The sequence below is a fragment of the Cricetulus griseus genome, chromosome 5 (genome assembly GCF_003668045.3).
Source record: "Cricetulus griseus strain 17A/GY chromosome 5, alternate assembly CriGri-PICRH-1.0, whole genome shotgun sequence".
In the NCBI taxonomy this organism is placed as follows: domain Eukaryota; kingdom Metazoa; phylum Chordata; class Mammalia; order Rodentia; family Cricetidae; genus Cricetulus; species Cricetulus griseus.
In genome coordinates, this window is record NC_048598.1 from 254,045 (window position 1) to 274,037 (window position 19,993).

A 19,993-nucleotide genomic window follows, 5' to 3' on the forward strand; every position below is an offset into this window, starting at 1 on the left:
TTAAAAAATTTCAATATTAGAATTAAATCTATAACTTTATATTAATAAGTTTAATGAATTGGTACTTTATTTTTCTAGGTCCCTTGGATATTCATCCCACCAAGCATCCAGTTTACAATTACCCAGGTTTGATAATTCTTTATCCTACTGATACAGTTAAGAGTTCTATGAGAGATAGATGAAAAATAGTGTCTTGTTTTGTCATTTCTTCATGTTTTAATAAGGCTGAACTTTTTAAAATTACATTTTAAAGCATCTTTTGAGATGGGTTTTCACTATGATACTTAGGCTTTCTTCAAATCCTCATCTTAAATGATCTTTGGCTTTAGGTTCTTGCCACTGGGTTCTTGCCAATGGTCATTTATTCATATCCTCTTCCCATTTTTTTCTAAAATAGTTTATTGCTTTATATACTGCTGGATATAGATTTATTTTTATAGATTTAAATTATATAAATAGTGTTACCAAAGTTAATTGCTACTAGTATTTTTAGGATTTTTTTATTTACTTCTGTACATCAACATTTTCTTATTTTTCCTTTCCTTTTTTCCCCTCATTATTTTATGGTGTTTGTGTGTGTGTGCGCATGTGCGTGTGCATATGCATGTATGTGGATGCAAGTGTGTGGTATATGCATGTGCTTGTGGAAATCTGAGGTTAATGTTGAGAATTATTCTCATTCTCTCTTCCATCTTATTCCCTGTGGCAGGATGTCTACATCAAATTCAGAGCTCACAGATATAGCTAGTCTCTCTAGTCTCTAAAAATCCTATCTCCACCTTCCAAAGCTAGAAATACAAATAGACTGCCTATATTTATGCAGGTGTCTGGGGATCCAAACTCAGATCATCACACTTATGTGGCAAGTGCTTGATCTCTAAGCTACCTTCCCCACCCACATTTTCTCTTCTTTTTTTTTTTTTTAAAGCAAAAATCATATCAAACTGCACATATTTTTCATTGATTTGTTGTTTCACTTAATGTCTTAGATTGGCATTTAGTTAGATTTATTCCTATAACAGTTGCATAGTATATGCTATACTTTACTAATCTCCTGGTGGTCATGTGTGTCCAGAAGTTTAACATAAGTGGGTGAATAGATATATTAATTATTCCACCAATGACTATGAGTTGAATGTCATATAAAAAGCTTTAGGTGAGAATGGGGATGGAGAGATAATTTAGTAGCTAAGAGCTCTTGTTCAGTACCCCTGGGTTGATTCTCAGCATCCATGTGGAGTGGCTCACAACCAACTGCAACTCCAACTTCAGAGGATCTGACACTTCCTGCCTCCTCAAGTACCTGCATACACATGGCACACACACACACACACACACACACACACACATAGCAACACATGAATTAAAAAAATAAAAATAAATCTTTAAACAAAAAGAGGCTTTTGGCGTTCCCCTGGTGGGAATTACATAATTGTATTCATATATCTGAGTTCTTTGTACCAAATTGTTGGTACATTTGAAACACCTGATGGTGTTTGTGGGGAGGGGTAACAGGTTCCTCTCTTCCTCACCCCCACTTAGGGGATAAAAGGGGCTAAAAGTGTTGTCAGCTAGGAAGAAGACGGCTTGCCCAACTTTTTATTGTACATAAAAATCACAGGTATTCCAGCCCTCTTTCTCCTTTGAATACTACCCATTCCTGCACCACAGTTGTCTTTAAAAAAAAAAAAAAAACTATAATACTCTTATTTTTTTTTAATGTTTGACTTTTTTTTTTTAAATTCCTAGACCACTCCTATGACAATTTAACCAGACAATTCTTTGGCATTACACACACATTCCTGTGTAATCAGTTCTCTTTCATCGTCCCCAAATGGAACTTCCATTGTTTAATGGTGGCTTCCCTTTCCTCCTCCTCCCAGAACTTGCTGAACACTGTTCTCCTTGTTTTCCCCTATAACTTTGTCTATTCTAAGTATTCCTATACCTAGGTCATACAGAATTTGTCCTTTTGTGCCTTGCTTACTTCATATAACTAAATCCTTCTAAAACTAAATCTTTTTGAGATCCATGTAACTTTCATCTTGTGGGACTCTTATGTTTGAATAAGCCTCCATTATTTGTATTTCCACATTTTGTTTGTTTGTTCATTTTGGTAAACTAAGGTTGCTTGTGTATACCTCCTAGCTATTCTGTACAGTCAAAGTTTCCCCTTTTAATTCCTCTGGTGCACATCTAGGAGTAGAACTTGTAGGTCAAAAGGTGATTCAATTTCATTTTGTTTTTTGAGGAAATGTATTGTCTTCCACAGCAGCTACATGATTTTATAGTCTTCACTAGCAGTGACAAAAAAGCTACAAATTTCTTACATCTTCGTTCTTGGTTGTACTGGTCTTTTGTTTCACTTTGTTTTGTTTTGCTTTTGTACCAATAGCCATCTGTTTTATGTTGCTGTAACAATACCAGATGAGATAATTTATAAAGGACAGAAACTTATCTCTCATGGTTCTGGATTCAGGGAGATATGTAATGTCAAAGTGTTGCTGTTGGCAAATGCCTTCTTGCTACATCATAACATGCCAGAAGGGAAAAGAGAGGTAGGAAAAAGTGTATGAACATGGGCAGATTCCCTGCTGCAATAATGAACCCAGTCTCTAGAAAATGGCATGACACATTTGTGCCCTCATCACCTCAATACCCCTGTGATGACAAGAATTTCTACATGAGTAGAAAGCAAACATTCAAGCCATGATACTAAGTTAGTAGATACGATTGTATATGATTGGTTTTATTTCCATTTCCCTAATAATAGTAAAGAGTTGATCATCTTTTCATGAGCTTGTTGGTCATCTGTGTATCTTATTTGGAGAAATGTCTATTCAAGTCCTTGGACTTCAAATTGAGTATGTTGCTACTGAGTTTTAAGAGTAATTTGGATATTCTGTAATAGCTTATCAAATATGAAATTTACAAATATTTCCTCTCCTGTGCATTGCTTTTTCATTATGCTAATGCCCTTTAGTGCACAAAACTTTTTATCTCAATAAATTCAATTAGTCTACTTCGCTGTTATTGTGGCCCATACTTTTCGTCATGTTCAAGAAATCCCTGTCAGATCTAGTCATGAAGTTGTTCCCCGTGTTTTCTTCTATAAGTTTTATAGTTTTAGACATTATCTTCAATACTTTGATCCACCTAAGTTATTATTTTTTATATATTTTAAAGTTCTAACCTCATTCTTTTGATTGAAAATATCAAATTTTCCAATACCAACTGGTGAAGAGATTACCCTTTCCCAATGACTGTTCCTGTATAATATTATTTTTTAAAAAATCACTGTAAAATGTGTATGTGTATTTATTTCTGAGTTCTATTCCATTCCATAGGTCTGTATGCCTATCTTTTTTTAACCAATAATACTGTTTTAGTTAATATATGTTAGTACATTTTCAAACCAAGAAGTACGAGTTCTCTCAACTTTGTGTTCTTCAGATTTCATACTGATGGATGATCCTATGGTCCACACTACACTATACTACTATACTATACTATACTATACTATACTATACTATACTATGGACCATAGGATAAATTTTTCTATTTCTGCAGAAAGAAAGCATCATCATTATTTTAATAGGGGTTACGTTAAGTCTGTAAAATGCTTTAAGTATTATAAACTGTTGCAGTGTTCCCGCCCAGTTCTGCCTCAGAGCCCCCACATAACACATGAGACACTATATTAATTATAAGCTGTTAGCTGGTGACTAGGATTTCTTATAAGCTAGCTATGTCTTAGGTATTAACACATAACTACTAATATATGTATTTCTACATGGTCTTATCTTACTGAGAACACCAAACTCATACATCCTCTCCTCTCGGGATCACATGGTGACTTCCCTTTTACTACACTTCCCAGAATCCTCCTTGTCTCCTACTCCTGCCTGTCTTGATTCTATATTGGCCAACAGTGTTTTATTCATCAATCAATAAGAGAAACATATGTACGGAAGCCTTCCCCCATCAATAAACAGCTTGAAATAATCTTTTGTCTAAGAAGCACATGATGTTTATATTGGGATTTGTTGTTATGACAAAACACTATGAGAAACAATTTAAAATGAAAAAGAAATATATTTTCACTAACTGTTTAAGAGGTTTTGTTCTGCCGGGCGTTGGTGGCACACGCCTTTAATTAATCCCAGCACTCGGGAGGCAGAGGCAGGCAGATCTCTGTGAGTTCGAGGCCAACCTGGTCTCCAGAGCGAGTGTCAGGATAGGCTCCAAAGCTACACAGAGAAACCCTGTCTCGAAAAACCAAAAAAAAAAAAAAAAAAAAAAAAAAAAAAAAAGAGGTTTTGTTCTGTACTCTGCTAACACGACTGCTGCTGACTTAGGGTGAAGCAGAACACCATGGAGGGGCGTGTTTGTGACAGAAGAGTCTACTTACCTTTTCACAGCTAGACATCAGAGAGAAACAGACCATGTATAACCTTCAGACCCATGCCTATATCCTGCAGCAGGGCCCATGCCCTAGCTGCTACCACTTACTAATGCTGCCATCAAGTTACATGTCTATCAATGGAGTCCATAAAATTAATCAGCCCTCAAAATTCCACCATTTTACAAGACTGGGCCCATCAATTGATACAAAGTCTTCAACACATGAGCCTTTGGGAGATATTTTGTGTGCAAACCACAACCATGTATTTCCATGTATTCGTCTCTTGAATCATTTATAGCAACAAAGTTTTATAGATTTCCCTGTGTAAATCTTTTACTGCCTTGGGGTTATTCTTAGTATTTTACCATTTTTATGCTATTGCAAGTAGAGTTGTCATAATTTCCCTTTTAAAGTATTCATTGTTCTTTATGTATTGATTTTGTATCCCGAAACTCTGTGTAACTCATTAATTAGTTCTACTTAGCGTTTTGTGGAAGACTTGTCTACATAAGGGCATGTCATCTTGTGGCTGAGGCTATAGCAAAGTGGTAGTGGAGTGACAGATAGCCTCTCACGTTTAGGCCTGGGTTCAACCCCCGACGGCACAAGAAAACAAAGACCACTCCAGTTTCAAACATATATCTTGATGTCGTCCTAATTTGTATTCATTTTCTTTGTTTTACTTACCTATTCCAATACCATGTTGACTATAAGTGGCAAACCTGGGTACCCAATCTTGTTCCTGGTTTTAGAAGGAAAGTTTGCAGTCTTTCATTATTGATAATATTAACTGTGGGTTATTTTCATATGGGATTTATTTTGTTGAGAAAGTTTACTTCCATTCCAGGTTGATAGCTGAAGTATTTATTCAGCCAATTCAGTATGTTTAATTTTAATTAGAATCTCATGAAATTTATAGACTAATTCTGAGACTGTACTAAAAAGGAAATTTATATGCTACTACATAATATTACTAGAGGGAATATTAGTAGACAGGAAGAAAGCTAATGGTGAAAATGTAAAGCTAATATTTTATGACACTATTTAAAAATATTAGTGGGGTTTTTAAGGAAAATGAAAGTTTAGGAGTTTTTATACATTGGTGAAAATTAAAGTTGAGAATTTAAAGGATTTTTATTTTTATTTATTTTTTTATTTCTCTGTTTCTCTGTTTTACTGAACCCATCTTTCTTTTTTTTCCCCCCTAGGATATCCTAGTACTCGTGAAGGAATATTTGGCCAAGAATTAGGTTATTATTTCAGTTATATATATCCCTGAAGTATGTATGAGACCTTAACACTTTACATGGAAATATCATACATTTCAGTTACTGGCAGTTAAGAAGAAGTGTATTTTGTCAGTACTAATAGTTGGCATTTAGGATTACTTACTTTGGGCTGACACCATGACAAATGTAAGTACTACTATATTGAGTGATATGTAGGTAAGTACAGTTTTATAGAAGGGAAAGTTAGTTGGCTGAGGTTAAAGTACATAAATCACAACTTGCCTTCTATGTAATTCTCTTCCTATTTATATCTGATCTACACAGACCTTAAAGTTGGATTAACTTTTTTTATGTGAAAGATTGGTTTAGCACAATTTATGTAGGCCTCATTTTATACAATGTACATTAAACTAAGTCATGTATAGTTACAACAGTTAAAATTCAGTGAAATTTAAAGACATAATAAGCAAGACAAAAATCTGCTGTTTTATTTATTAGACTAGATTAGTAATGATTTTTAAAAAAATCACATTTGGCTTATATTTTTATACATTTGTGTCTCTATATGTATGGAGAGATTGGGTGGGTCTGATAAACCCATGGCAAATTGAAAATATACCTACCATATTTACTAAAGATTATCAGAGGTGGTCACATGGTCAAAGTTTGAGTTTCACTCATGTTATCCTGATTCGGTAGGAACTGTGGTTTTCCACTGCTGCCCAAGATCTACAGTAAAGTCCCATGTCACATTGCTAAGTCAGGAAAAGGTCCAAAATCAAAGTTCAGCACTGGTTTCTGCTGAACATGCATGAGTGTCTTACCAATGTAAAATAAAAATCATTCAGTCAAACCATCGCAGTTTCTGAACTGTCTATATATGATTTAACTTCAAATTCTGTGGTCACTGCCAATAAATTCAGTGCCTTCTTAAATTGCTGAACATGTGATAAGTGTGTGTGAAATAAGAAGAGCAGAATTAAGACTAACATTTTATGCTCTGACTGACAGCAACTTAATGAGAAGTATGAAACTTTAGAAGCATATACATTATTAGACATAAATACTTCCAAAATTTAAGAATGTTCTCTGTAGACCTAGTTAGCATTGACTATTAATTTGATACACCCTAGAGTCACCTGAGAAAGCAGGGTCATTTTAGGGATTGCCCAGATCAGATTGGTTTGTAGGCTTGGGGAAAGGGGATTGTCTTCATTGTTGATTTATGTAGGAGAGTTTTAGCCCACTGTGGATAGGTAGTTCTGCCTATATAAGAAAGCTAGCTAAGCATAAACCTGCTATCAATCTAGCAATAGCTTTCCTTCATGGTTTCTCCTGTATTCCTTTAGTGGTTAGTGATTTCCCTGCCTAAATGTAATGCTGAATGGAATAGCTGGCAAGCCTGTCTTCAAGTTTGACCTTGAGTTCCTGCCCTGACTTACCTCAGTGAAGTATAAGCCAGACAAATTATTTCCTCCCCTTTTGGCCAGAGTATTTTTATCTAATCAATAGAAAGAAAACCAGAACACCCAGTTAGTCAACTATGCTCATTTAAATTCCTCTGCATAACTCATCAATGTATGCTGGTATTTCAAAAGCATGTCACATAAGTGTTCTGTTACTAAACTGTATTTCCCTCCTCTTAGGTTACACTTTGAGAAGGGAAGGTCTTTGGTATTTAAGAAAGAGTATGCCTTTGTTAATGGGGTGGTTATGAGGGCATAAGGAAGACAGGAAGGGCCCTGATAAGGTAGGGTATTTGTAAGAACTACAAACAGTATTTGTTTAATTAATTCATTGAAACTTATTATGAAATTCTACATACTTTTTGGGGAAATGGATTTCTTTTACAAATTATAACAAATTGTAGAATGCATACTGAACTAAACCAAATATAAAAAGATAGTATATTGTGTAATGATTTTCCTCTATTTAGTGAATTCTAATTCTAATAATAATCTTTACTAAATAACCTGATGGGGTAAGAAAAACAAAAACACTGAAAATTTAAATTCACAACTTGGACCCCAAACCTGGAAATGGGCTTACAAATGTTCTTTGATCAAAATGACTTGGATATATTAATGATTTTGTTCAAAGTAGATAAATGAACTTTTATTTTTCTCTTAAGTGTGGATTAGCTGAATTAATTTAGGAATTCTAAATGCTTGGCTTCTTTTGTTTCTTAGATGCATGGATTATTGCTCTGATTGTTATTACTTCAAGTAAGTACCCAAATTTTTCACTGCTTAAATCCAATTGTTACTATAAAGCAGTACATTTAAATTTTTTTTAAACTTGAGATAGACAAACTTAGAAAAATCTGGTCTTTTATATATTACCCTGTGCTAATTTATATTATTTCCTATTTTATATGTCTATTTAGAAGTAGCCTATAATAATGCATACTTTCTTAAGATGACATACTATGAATGTTCATCCTAAGTACGCTTTTTGATAATTTTTAAAAATTCAGCCAGGCCAGGTGTTGGTGGCACATGCCTTTAATCCCAGCACTCAGGAGGCAGAGGCAGGCAGATCTCTGTGAGTTCGAGGCCAGCCTGGTCTCCAGAGCGAGTGCCAGGATAGGCTCCAAAGCTACACAGAGAAATCCTGTATTGAAAAATCAAATCAAAACAAAACAAAACAAAACAAGCCAGGACTGTGATTCCGGCGAATTGGATTTAGAGAACAAAGAGTGCAGACTCCCAACTGACAGTTGGGGAACCAGCATAGGGCTGAACCAGGTCCCCAAACATGGATGTCAGTTGGGGACCTTGGGCAGTCTTTGGGGCTGCTGGCAGTGGAACCATTATTTTATCCCTAGTGCATGAACAGGCTTTTTAGAGCCCATTCTCTAAGGAGGCCTACTCTCTCAGCCTAGATACATGGGGGAGGGCCTAGGTCCTGCCCCAAATGATATGACACACTTTGATGATCCTCCATGGGAGGCCTCACCCTCTCTGAGCAGTGAATGGGGGTGGGTGGGATGGGGAGATGGTGGGGGGAAGGGGAGGACAGGAGGGAGAGTGGAATTGGTATGTAAAATAAGATTGTTTTTAATTTAAATTAAAAAATCAGGAAAAAAGAATGCAGATGGAATCTAAATGCATAACTGGTTACCACTGAAATATAACTGATTTATTTCTTCTGCTTAGATGGCAATCATTCTCAGAGTTACATGCTATTTATTTTCCTTTTCTTGTAGTTGTTGGAGTTGTTGTAATTATTCTCATCATACTCAGATATCTTGAGTACAGGAAGAAAGGGTAAGTATTCTAAGTTAATCATCTTCAATATGCCTTTGTGCAACTAGTTTGTTCTTTGCCTTGAGCACCCTCCTTTTTAAAGTATGCCTGCAGTAATATGCCCTACAAATTGCATTTCTTTGCTAAAACATGGTCAGCTACTTTTAACATCTTTGCAACATAAGGATCTGTGTGAAGTTGATTTTTTAGCATAGAAAGTTTTTTTTTATGAAATTTGAAGTTTAAGTTGTTTAGTGAAGCAAAGTCATTATGAAGTTTTCCCTTCTCTAGGTAAATCCTAAGTTCAAAAGTGGCCAAAATTAAATTTGAAATATTTCAGTGTGATATTTTCACTTTAAAGTCACTGAAATTTTTATGTTAAAAGCTTACATTTGTCTAACTTGGCTAGTGGTAATAAGCTATGAGGGGCCTCATTTATTTATAGCGTTATTTATTAATGTTAACCAGGGAGATTTGACATCTCCTGTTCTCCTAATTTTTTTTTGCATCATACACTAATGAATGACTTAGTAGCTGAAGGGCTAAAATTCAAAGGGTGCTCTATTATCTTGTATCTTCGTTCTGCCTATATAAAAATGAAAACAAAGGGGGATTAGAACAGGAAAAATTACAAATATATATATATATATATATATATATATAATATATATATATACACATATATATATATCAAAAGAAATAAGGATTTAGAAGAGACAGGGGCATTCAGAGTGTGGTATGTCCCATTGGTGAAAATAGGGATTCAAAGTATCAAAATTAGGCATAGCAAATTTCATATAATGTAAGATTTGGAATAAAATTTAGGACATGGATCAGATTAGTGCCTTGAAGTTTCTGATAGAATTTAGGTGATTTCATTTTTTTCTTGTCACTTTAAAAGAGCTCTGAGCAGCAGGATGAGGGGTGGTTTCATTGTCACCCAGGGCCATAGTAAAGTTGGGCCTGGGCTGCTGCACACAAAGGTATATAGATAAAATGTTTACAGAGTGAATAACTGTTACATTACAGCTTCCATGATGAGATCTCCCCCCTTTTTCGTCTTATTTTGAGGGGAGGTTGCAAGGGCAGAGGGTGGATACAGAGGGATGGGAAATGTATGGGGCCAATAAGTGATGTTGTTTTGAAAAGCAGCTGGTGTATATTAAGTTCCATGAGTTCAGATATATTGGCAGGAAAGATAAAAAGAGGAAGCTTAGATTCCTGTCCTCTTCACCAAATTATTGATGTTTTCTTATATTATTTTCCCAAGTTCAACACACTGTACACAGACAGGACTTTGAGTCTTAAACAGTGATGACCCAGCCTAGCCTCTACTTCTGAAACAGCTAAAACCTAAACATAAAGGTGTTTCAGAGACTGAAGGGAAACAGTCAATAGAACCAGTTCAATCCAAGTGCAAGCAGGGGAAGAAAAGCCTAACCCTAACCCTAGAAGTATAGTTTATATTTTACAAATGTACTTAACTCCAACTTAAAACTAATTCCATAAAGGTATTTACCTGTTTCTCTGAATAAAATATATTTGGCATATTATAGAAAACAATATAGCCTCAGCTTTTGAAAAAGTATAGTTGTGTTGGGTGGTGGTGATGCACACCTTTAATCCTAGCACTTGGCAGGCAGATTTCTGAGTTCAGAGCCAGACAAGTTCCAGAACAACCAGGGATACACTGAGAAACTGTCTCAAAAAACAAACCAAAATAAATTATAGTTGTTTAACCTTAAGCTTTCTGACACCATCCACAAGTCTATTTTTGGATTAAAATGAAGTTTAATCCAAATTTTAACATGTTCTTTTAAATGCCAGGTATGGTGGTACACACCTGTAATACCAGTACACAGGAAGCTGAGGCAGGAGAACCCAAGATGAAGCTTAGCCAGTTAGCTCCTAGTTAGTTTTAGCCTCAGCTGTCCCAGGAGACTAGAAAGTATAACTTTCATAACTGGACAGACCTCTCCTAGTTGGCATGTTTTGTTTTTCCTCCACCCTGTAATCCGAGATACCAGCTTTGTTCAGTAAAATACCCTTTCCGTGAGCTTCTGTGCATCTTGTTCTTAAGATTTCATGGCCTAGGGAAAGGTTCTTCCCTGACTCCTAGCCACACAGATAGACATTGTAGCACAAATAGAGGAGGACTTCTTTTTCCCTTTAGTTTTTAGGTAGCCTTACTAGGTGGCCCTGGCTGAACTCCACCTCAGTTTCAATTTTTCTCATTTAAATATATTTCTTAAAAAATAAGTAAATAAAATGCAACTCCAAACTTACCATTGCTTTGAAAGAAAGATTTATTTTATCTTTATGTGTCTGTGTCTGTGTCTGAGGAATGGGTTATGTGCATGTGAATACAGGTGCCTGTGGAAGCCACAGGCCTGGGATCTCCTAGAGCTGGTTACATGTGACTGTGACCTACCTTGTATGAGGGCTAGGACCCAAGCTATGCACCTATGCAAGATCACTGCTTTTTTTCTTTTTCTGTTTTATTTTTTAACCTTTTTTTGAATTCTGGGTTTCTTTTTAAATTTTGAGTTAAGGAAAAAAATCCACTATATAAAATTGACTACAAAAAAATACAGCACTTCTCAGATAATTCAGTGATGAGCTAAATAATTAGGTCACTTACCACAGCATGAATATAGTGACAGGATCAAAATGACAACCTACCTCACAGAGAGGAACAAGTAATTATTGCTGGCTTTTATACTAGGTGGGCATCCCTAAATAATGCATACACACTGGTAAATAACTGGTTGCTCTTGGTTTTGGGTTAAATTGTTGCAGTCAGTTTCCTAAGGCAGGGGCTAGAGTGCAGCTGTCTCTACTCAAACATGAATGGCCACAGTATAGACTTTTAGAATCACTGTGTCTCTCAGACCTCATTAGGGACAAAACTCTGAGATTAAAGAACCCTGCTTGCCTCCCTGGCCTAATTTGAAACAAATATTAAGCACACAGTAGCTTTACTTCTTGTTTTAGAGGGGATCAAAAACACAAGGATAGAAGAGGGTTGTTTTTTGTTTTTTTGTTTTTTGTTTTGGGGGGTGAGACATGAACATTTGAAATATTTTCTAGTTCACAGACAATACAATAAAAAGTATTTTTTTAAATTGTCTACCTTGGGGCTGGAAAAATACAGCTCAGTTGTAGAGTACTTACCTAGTATGTATAAGGAAATGGATTCCATTCCCATTACAAGAAAAAAAAAATGCCTATTTTCAAAGTAGGTTTGTGGAACTTAATTTCTGCATGTAGTTATATTTGTTTTGATGTTGCCCTTATACCTTATCTTGTAGGAATAAAAGTAAGCATAGAAGTCACAAGAAAAAGTCAACCTCAACCATACGAACACGGAAATCCTCATCATTGCCACGAACCCCAAGAAGTGTTTTATCTTCTGCCTCTAAAATGTATGTCACTGTTTTCACTGTTATGCATGCAATTACTGGGTCACAGTGCTCACATTTTAAAGTGGCTTGAATATAGCTGCCTGCCATTGACATGTCTTTAAAATGTATATGAATTCTGAATAGAAAAAGTGTCTGGTTTCCTTTAACTACATTTATATTTCATAGCATGTCAATACCATATCCTGAACCATTGAAGTTGGGAAATTATTACTTTCATAATAATGTTATAACTCAGAGTAATATAATTTATAATGAAATTACATTTCAGCCTAACATGGTGGCACACACCTATAGTTCAGAGGTAGGAGAATGTTGAGGGTGAAGTTAGCCTGGCTACATAGCAAGACCTTGTCTTAAAAAAATTACACTTTGTTTTAAAAAGAGGGTGATTTTGAAGTCTTTTTAATGTTAATTCTTAAGATTTCTCTTTTTGACAATTCTAAAATATATTTTTAAATGGTTCATTATAAAAAGCTTTCATAAATGCACATACCCCTTCAGCTCTGATCCATTAAACCAGAACACTAAAAACTGGGAATGTAAACAATTTAGAAATCTTTAACTAAGAATATTATTAATAGCACAAAACTATGCAAATGTTAGTAGAGTAAAATTCTACTTTTCCCTGACAACTTCAGTGATTTAAATGAATTACAAGTTTGATGTCTGGCATTTGTTTTAACTTTTCTGAACATCAATAATCCAGCCAAAGAAACACTACTAAGATTTCACAGCTAGTTGCATGCTTCTGTAAAAGGCATGGCCATGACACCCATAACAAGAATCTATATAAAGTGAAAGCTGTAGCCTTTTTTCTTAAATAAATTCCAGATGTTGAGTCACCCACTCTGAAGTTCTGGGCTATTCATGACTTTCTTCCATTAGACGTGTAAGTCTTTCAACAAGCCATCTAAGCTGCTTGTAAGGAATAAACTCATCAAATAACCTCAAGAGTGTGGAAAATAGACACTGCACATTGCCTTTGCCAGAGGAAGCCTTTTCCTTAACTCTTGCTGTCAGTTGCACTGATGGAGCTCTGAGTAGGTCATTCTCAAATGGAGCAGTGGTCAGCCTCCACCCGGCCAAGAGCTGAGAGAAGAAACTGCCACTTCTGATTAACTGTCTTTTCTCAGGTGTGCTTTAAACATTTACATTTAGTATCATAGAGTGGCCACAGCAGCATCACCTTGGGAAGACTGTGAATACAAATTGAAACTGAGTTGAGGGTGAACCCTGTCTTGAGTATAAACACCTGCAGTCACTCTGAGTGACCCTCCTCTTGTGCCCTCCAAGCAGATACTTTGGGAAGATAATGTTTGAATAGTAAAACAAACCACCCAGAAAGTCTGGATTAAGAAAAATTGAAGTCTGGCCGGGCGTTGGTGGTGCACGCCTTTAATCCCAGCACTCCGGAGGCAGAGGCAGAGGCAGAGGCAGGCGGATCTCTGTGAGTTCGAGGCCAGCCTGGTCTCCAGAGCGAGTGCCAAGATAGGCTCCAAAGCTACACAGAGAAACCCTGTCTCGAAAAACCAAAAAAAAAAAAAAAAGAAAAAGAAAAATTGAAGTCTGTACTCATTTTCACATACTTTAAAAACATAGCAATTGTACCTAGGCCTGATACCAAAAAAAAAAAAGACAAAAAGATAGCAGGTTAAAAAAAGAATTTACTAATTGTTTAAAAGTAAAAAATGGCTTTACTAGCCAGGGAACCCTCAGGGTAAAACAGACCCTAGAGACCATTAAACATGGATTTCTAAATGCATGGTCCAGAAACTATCCACTGCAGTATTTAACTGCTTATTAATGTTTTCTGTACCTCTGATAATGAATTTTAAGTTACAGTAATTGTCAAATAGTCTTAATAAAAATGAAACTAACTGTTGAAAAAACAAAACAAAAAAATGGCTTTACTGTTTTTAAACTTAATTTAAAACATTTTAACCAAATACTTTAGTTTTTAAATGAATTTACCTTTATAGAATGGTCTGCCTCAAATTAGTATTTTACTTGAGAAGTATAAATCTGTATTTTTGTTTTCACCAAATAATTTATAAGTTATATAAATATATGAGGGAAAGTGGTTTTTTGTTTTTAAGATTGTCTAAATGATAGAGAAAGAGGCATATTTGAACTTAAAATGTTCTTTTAACTACAGAACTGTATCTACAACACGATGAGAAGTCCCATGTGTGGAAGTCATTACTGTTCCATTTTTTGAAAACTGGCTCTTCAAGTCTGGCAAAAGTAAAATTATATATTTGCAGGAGCTTCATTTATGGTAATGTGTGTGTGTGTGTGTTTCTAGTGTAAATCAAATCTGTTTCAAACTGCAATCTCTGTCTTAACCTCTGACCATCTCCTCACATCCCAGTCCCTCCAGCTTACCAAGGATTTCAACACAGCCCTGAGTGCCTGTGTCCTGAACAAAGTGTTCAGTGGCATGTTACCTGCAGAAAGAAGGACATATTTTAAGTATGATATCAGACCTTCTGCATTTCCAACTCTTCTCCCTATACCTCACACTTTCATTGCATGAAATGGCTGTGCATTAAGCTCATGTCTCTGTCTCCCACACTCCTACCCTATGTTACCCGAAATGCCTTATTCTCTCCAGATCCATGTATCTCCAAGGCCAATGAGTATCCTGCCTGTCCTATGAAGCTCTGACTCCTTGGGCTCTTAACCCTTTATTGCCTTAAGTTAGCCACATTTAAGAGTCTATATATTCGTGTCTAATAGGAGATGTAACTTTAATATCACTTTAATGCATTCAGAGGACTCAAAAAAACAAGGCCTAGCAATTAAAGTAAAAACTTGACCTGTGTAACTAATAGGATTTGGTTCTCTTTATGCAAACATAGTTCTTTCTGCCTTTGCAGATATGAGAAGTAAGCCAGACTAAGACAAGACTCAGTGTTTCTCTCCTAAGGCTGTCCACTAGCCTCCCCCAGGAAGCATTATTGATGCTTGAGTACTACCCCAGTGGGCTCCCATATTATTAATTTGAGATGTGGCCTGAACACAAGAGGTTTTAATTTCTCTGGTGGTTTTAATTTGCCAATTGGGACTGAGAACCCCACATTAGTGACCTTCAGGCCTGGCAGACAACTCTCCATATAAACTTATAAAGAGGGTAAAACCTTAAAGAAAATCACAGTTTAATTCTACCTATTAAAAATTTTCAAAGACTTTAATAATGCTATTTATGGGTTGATGTTGTAGTTCATCAGAAAGGTTTGCACATCATTCGAAAGATCCTGGATTCAATCCTCAGCACTGGGAAAAAAAAAAGAGTCATTAACACTTTAACATAACCTTGTTTGCTTAGAGGTCCTGATATCTATCAAAATAAGCAATGATAAACTGTAGTTTTAAAATGATAGCAATATTTATGAATAGTATCAACACAGAATGAAAATTACATTAACCAAGGCATCTTAGACAATTAACATGAAACTCTAGCATATTTTTAAAGTAGCATAAAATATAGAGAGAACTTTTATAGTAACTAACAACAAATTGTCTGAATTATGATAGAAAGACCTGGAGGCAAAAGGAATTTAAATTTGCAACTTAAAGTAATTTTAAGGTTTTAGGGAAATGAGTTACAGTGTTCTGAAGTTTGTGATACCAGACAGTTAACATTTTAATCAAGACTAGATATAGCATATTTTAACAATTCACCTTAAGAGCAGAATTTAACAGTCTATTAACTTTTAGAAGTGATTCAGAATTGAGTGAATCTGATACACAAATATTTTCCCCTATGTTTTTGGCTCTCTGGGTTCATTCAGAGGTTTCTCTAGATAAGCTGTCAACCTTTGAGACCATAGCACTGCTGTCCTCTTATGGAATGTTGGAGTATTTGACAGTCCTCTGCCCCTTCTCTGTGAGGTTGTCATTGCTGGAATTCCAGACACATTAATTTTATTTTAGAGCAGGTAAAACACTAGCTCTCTTCTGTTTTTTTTTTGGGGGGGGGAGTAACAATGTCTTTGTTCCTCACTTCTTAATATGGGGAAAATATAATACTGGGGGAATAGCAGGTGAACCCACTGCCACACAGATGATGCTGGAAAGCAACCCACCTTGATTCCTGGCATGACTGGACAAAAACCAATGAAACAGGAGACCGGTAGTAAGACTGATGTGAATAATAGCAGACAAAATTTTAGCTCTGAATGTTGTTGTGCAATGTAATCCTAAGCCCTGTTTTGAATCACTAGAAAGAGGAGCTCTGATGTCCTGGTGTTTGGAGCTTGTGGCTTCACTGGGAATTCAGGGAATTAGGTGAACACATTAAGTATGGTACTTGGGAAAAATTAAGCCATCTGATTACCTACCTCCACCTGCAACATCTCAAAAAATATTAAATCTGTACTTGAGGTGAGCTTCAACCATTAAGAATTCCTTCTGTAAGCTCCCACAGCAATAGGCTTCTCAAATTCTGATGCGAAGGTTAATCACATCCTGATCTTGTTAAAAGGTGAACACTAACCATCGAAGACAGTGTAACCAATGAAGCAAAGTGTGATCCTGCAGACCCTGGAAGCTTGAAGAGGACAAGCCAAAGAATAGCCTGTTTGTAGACAAAGAAAGGCAAGAGACCTATTTTTCTTTCATATTTCTGAAGGATTTGTGTCTGACAGTACCTTGACTTCAGTTGAGACATCATCACATCTGTGCTAATTTGTTGCAGTCACAGGAAATTTATGCATGGACATAAAAACTGGAAGCAAAGAACTATGACCAAATAGTATGGCCTTTTCAGAAATAGGACAATGGCTGTACACTATACTCATCTGAGCCCCAATCTGAGCACAGATAAATAGTACTTCCTTAAAGGGCTGGGACCGGAAGATCACTCTTTCAGTGACCAAAGCTATGGCAACATGCTACTGGGTTAGAATGTGCCCCAGAAATAACATATTAAAGGTACTATCTTAGGCTTCCCTAAAAAGTATGTACACAACAGTGTGCTAGCTATTCATGAGACTATATGCCAGCTTCCAAACAGAAGGTCTGGGCCAACTTCTTAAAGACACTAGGATTCAGACTTAATTTATTTGATCTACTAAACCGCAGATTTTTCTTCCTCGGGAGTTAACAAAAGTACACTATATTCACTTCTAAAAAATCTGGTAAGGCTTAACTTAGTAATACTTCAACAAGAGACTTTCTACCTGGGTTGACAGCATGGATTCATAAGTCTGACTCAGGAGGGTATTGCCAAAAAATATTCTGCATTAACAATTATGAAAAACTACCCCAGAGTGACAATTTTTATGTTAATGGCATTCAGATAAAAAAAAATAAGTGTTTGAGAGATGTTCCAGTTGCATTTTACTCCTCCGAACTTCAGGATATGGGCTGTTTAAGCATTCAGTGAGGATGTTATAAATTTTCTTATATAGAAAAAAATCTTAAATCATTGTTTTGTACTTTGATAATAAATTCTACCTTCTCCCTTAACTCATTTAAGAATTAGAATCATAGCCTGGGGGTATTTTAATTATATTTTCCAATATAAATTAATTGGGAGCTTTGGACAGGGTAGCTAAATTAAAAAAAAAAAAAAAAAAAAAAAACCAATGTGTAGTTAATAACCCAAACTGTCATACTTAGGAGCTGCAGTCTCCTACGTTAGTGGGGCAAATTAAACAATACAGCTGAGGGACTTAGCCATTCCCACCACCGCATCCCGAGACTCAGAACATTCCATCAAAAGCTTGAAATAGCTCTGCAGCTGCAGGATGTATCATAGTCACTGGGAAGTCTTTCCAGCGAATGCTTCATTCACCTCCCACTTTGAGCACAATAGGCAAGGCAGCCATCTGGGGGAGACTACTGGGATGTGGGCTCAGAAAAGGCTTCCAGGGCAGCTGATTCGCCACCAGTTATTGAAACCCACTGGCTTGAAATGATTATACTGCAGACAGTTCAGTTAGCTATGCAACTTCTATGGAAGGGGCCACCTGCTTTCTTCCTGAAGTTCTCCAAGCATGAACCCTGCCCCTCAATACTGTCAAATCTCTGAACACTTTTATAAAATTGTCTCACCGCCTATTCAAGGGTTGAAATAAACCATCAGCTGAAAGTAGAACTCCATCTGTTACAAATGCAATTGAAATTAGCCCACTTCCCTTTAAGGGCCACATGACACTTCAGTTAAGTTCCCTGCAGCAACACTGACAGGAGGAGAGTCAGAGTCCACAGTTTCCTTGGAACCAAGAATAGTTTTCCTATTTAGTAACATCCCTCAGCCTAGAGCTTCAATCTTCTGTTTCTGATAATCTTTCATTTTTAGAATTTCATTCCTGTCTTAATGACCTTCATTTTTAATGTTTGTCTGAAGCAACCTACTTCCAATTCCTTATGATTGGCACAGCAAATTAACTTCCCAGGGCCCACTTCTCATTGCCATAGAATTATGAATGGAAAATAGATAAAAACACAGACATGATAAATTGAATATAGCAAATTGTTTATTAAAGCCGGGATGCATGAACAGAAACACAGTTCAGCAGCAAAATGGTTTATACAATTCGTTAACAGTAGTACATGTAAGAAACTGCAACTGAGGATATCAGATAAAATTACAACAATTTAATTATAAAACCCATTATCTCTAAGTTCTGCTACCACACACATGTATTAAAGAAGTCAGGAAACTGTGATCTTCCTTCTCTGCTCTGCCTGTGTAGGCAATGACAGGCTGCTGCCGACCACACACCACGAGGCTCTGAGGCTGGTGCTCGTCCCCCTACATCATAACCGATTTCAAATGGTGCTAGACAAAAACAGACTCTGAACACCAGGAGAAATCGGTCAGCCTGTGTAAGAGATGGGCCAGTGGTGGTCTTCAGGTCTGAACCTCAAGGCAGACAAATGGCAAGTCTGACTTCAGCTGTGCCGCAACCACGACTGAGCACTCCAGACATCTTCCAGGTATAGGCAGGCAGTACTGATGCGGATGAAGCAGTCCTCCATGTGCAGAGCACTCTCCCCTTATCTGCTACAATCAGTACCCAGAACATCACTGGACGATAGACAGTACAGGGCCAGGCCCAAGCCACCCTCCCACTCCCGTGGAATGCTGGATAAAGGGGATCACTCCCTGCCCTGATCATGCCCTTGCATTTATTTTGAACACAACTTCCCCACTATTGCTGCCTCTAAACTAAACAGACTTGAGCAAATTTCACTGTCCAGTTCTTCCCTTGACTTCTTGAAAGACAGAGAGCCAGTCCTGTGTACAGCTGCTTGCCTGTAGTCTAATCTCTGCTGTGCTGCAATTCTTACTCCTAAAACACTGATTTCAAATGGTGCTAGATACAAAGATGGAAAAATCTAAGCCACCATGTGAAACCAGCTTCCAGAAGAAGAGCATCTCGCTGAAGAAAGCAGAAGTGCAGTCAGAAGATCCAGGCTCACCTCTGAGAATCATCTTGCCTGTCAGAGGCAGACGACAGCCATGCAAGGCTGCTCAGAGCAGCATCAGAGCCACCGGCAACATGTTGAGCAGACATGACCACTGCAAAGCTTGTTCCCTGTATGACTTCACATTAGTCATTATAAATTAATTATTATACATAAGACAAAAGAACAGAGTTTATTCTACATATGTATATTTGCAATGTCTTGAACTTATGTAGTGTCTCCCAAGATGCATAATGCCTGTCATGC

The 19,993-nt window shown here is 36.6% G+C and overlaps 1 protein-coding gene and 2 non-coding genes across 5 annotated transcripts in view; 1 reads left to right on the forward strand and 2 right to left on the reverse strand.

The window, feature by feature from the left end:
* Positions 1–17,895, forward strand: part of Cd46 (CD46 molecule) — a 33,698-nt gene extending 15,803 nt beyond the window's left edge. For 2 of the 3 annotated variants that reach the window (XM_027416573.2, XM_035445698.1), the window contains exons 7-12: positions 79–126; positions 5,614–5,655; positions 7,824–7,859; positions 8,843–8,903; positions 12,194–12,307; positions 14,463–17,895. In XM_027416573.2, the coding sequence (XP_027272374.1) occupies positions 79–126; positions 5,614–5,655; positions 7,824–7,859; positions 8,843–8,903; positions 12,194–12,307; positions 14,463–14,484 (323 nt within the window). In that variant the 3' untranslated portion in view covers positions 14,485–17,895. The remainder of the gene's footprint in view (positions 1–78; positions 127–5,613; positions 5,656–7,823; positions 7,860–8,842; positions 8,904–12,193; positions 12,308–14,462) is intronic. The other variant, XR_003485535.2, reaches the window with a different exon arrangement.
* Positions 17,896–19,069: 1,174 nt separating this feature from the next.
* Mir29c (microRNA mir-29c) lies at positions 19,070–19,145 on the reverse strand. The gene has a single exon (NR_105196.1). It is a non-coding gene; the product is annotated as a microRNA mir-29c (primary transcript).
* A 471-nt stretch (positions 19,146–19,616) lies between these two features.
* Positions 19,617–19,680, reverse strand: Mir29b-2 (microRNA mir-29b-2). Its single transcript, NR_162747.1, has one exon. It is a non-coding gene; the product is annotated as a microRNA mir-29b-2 (primary transcript).
* Between the last annotated feature and the right edge of the window lie 313 nt (positions 19,681–19,993).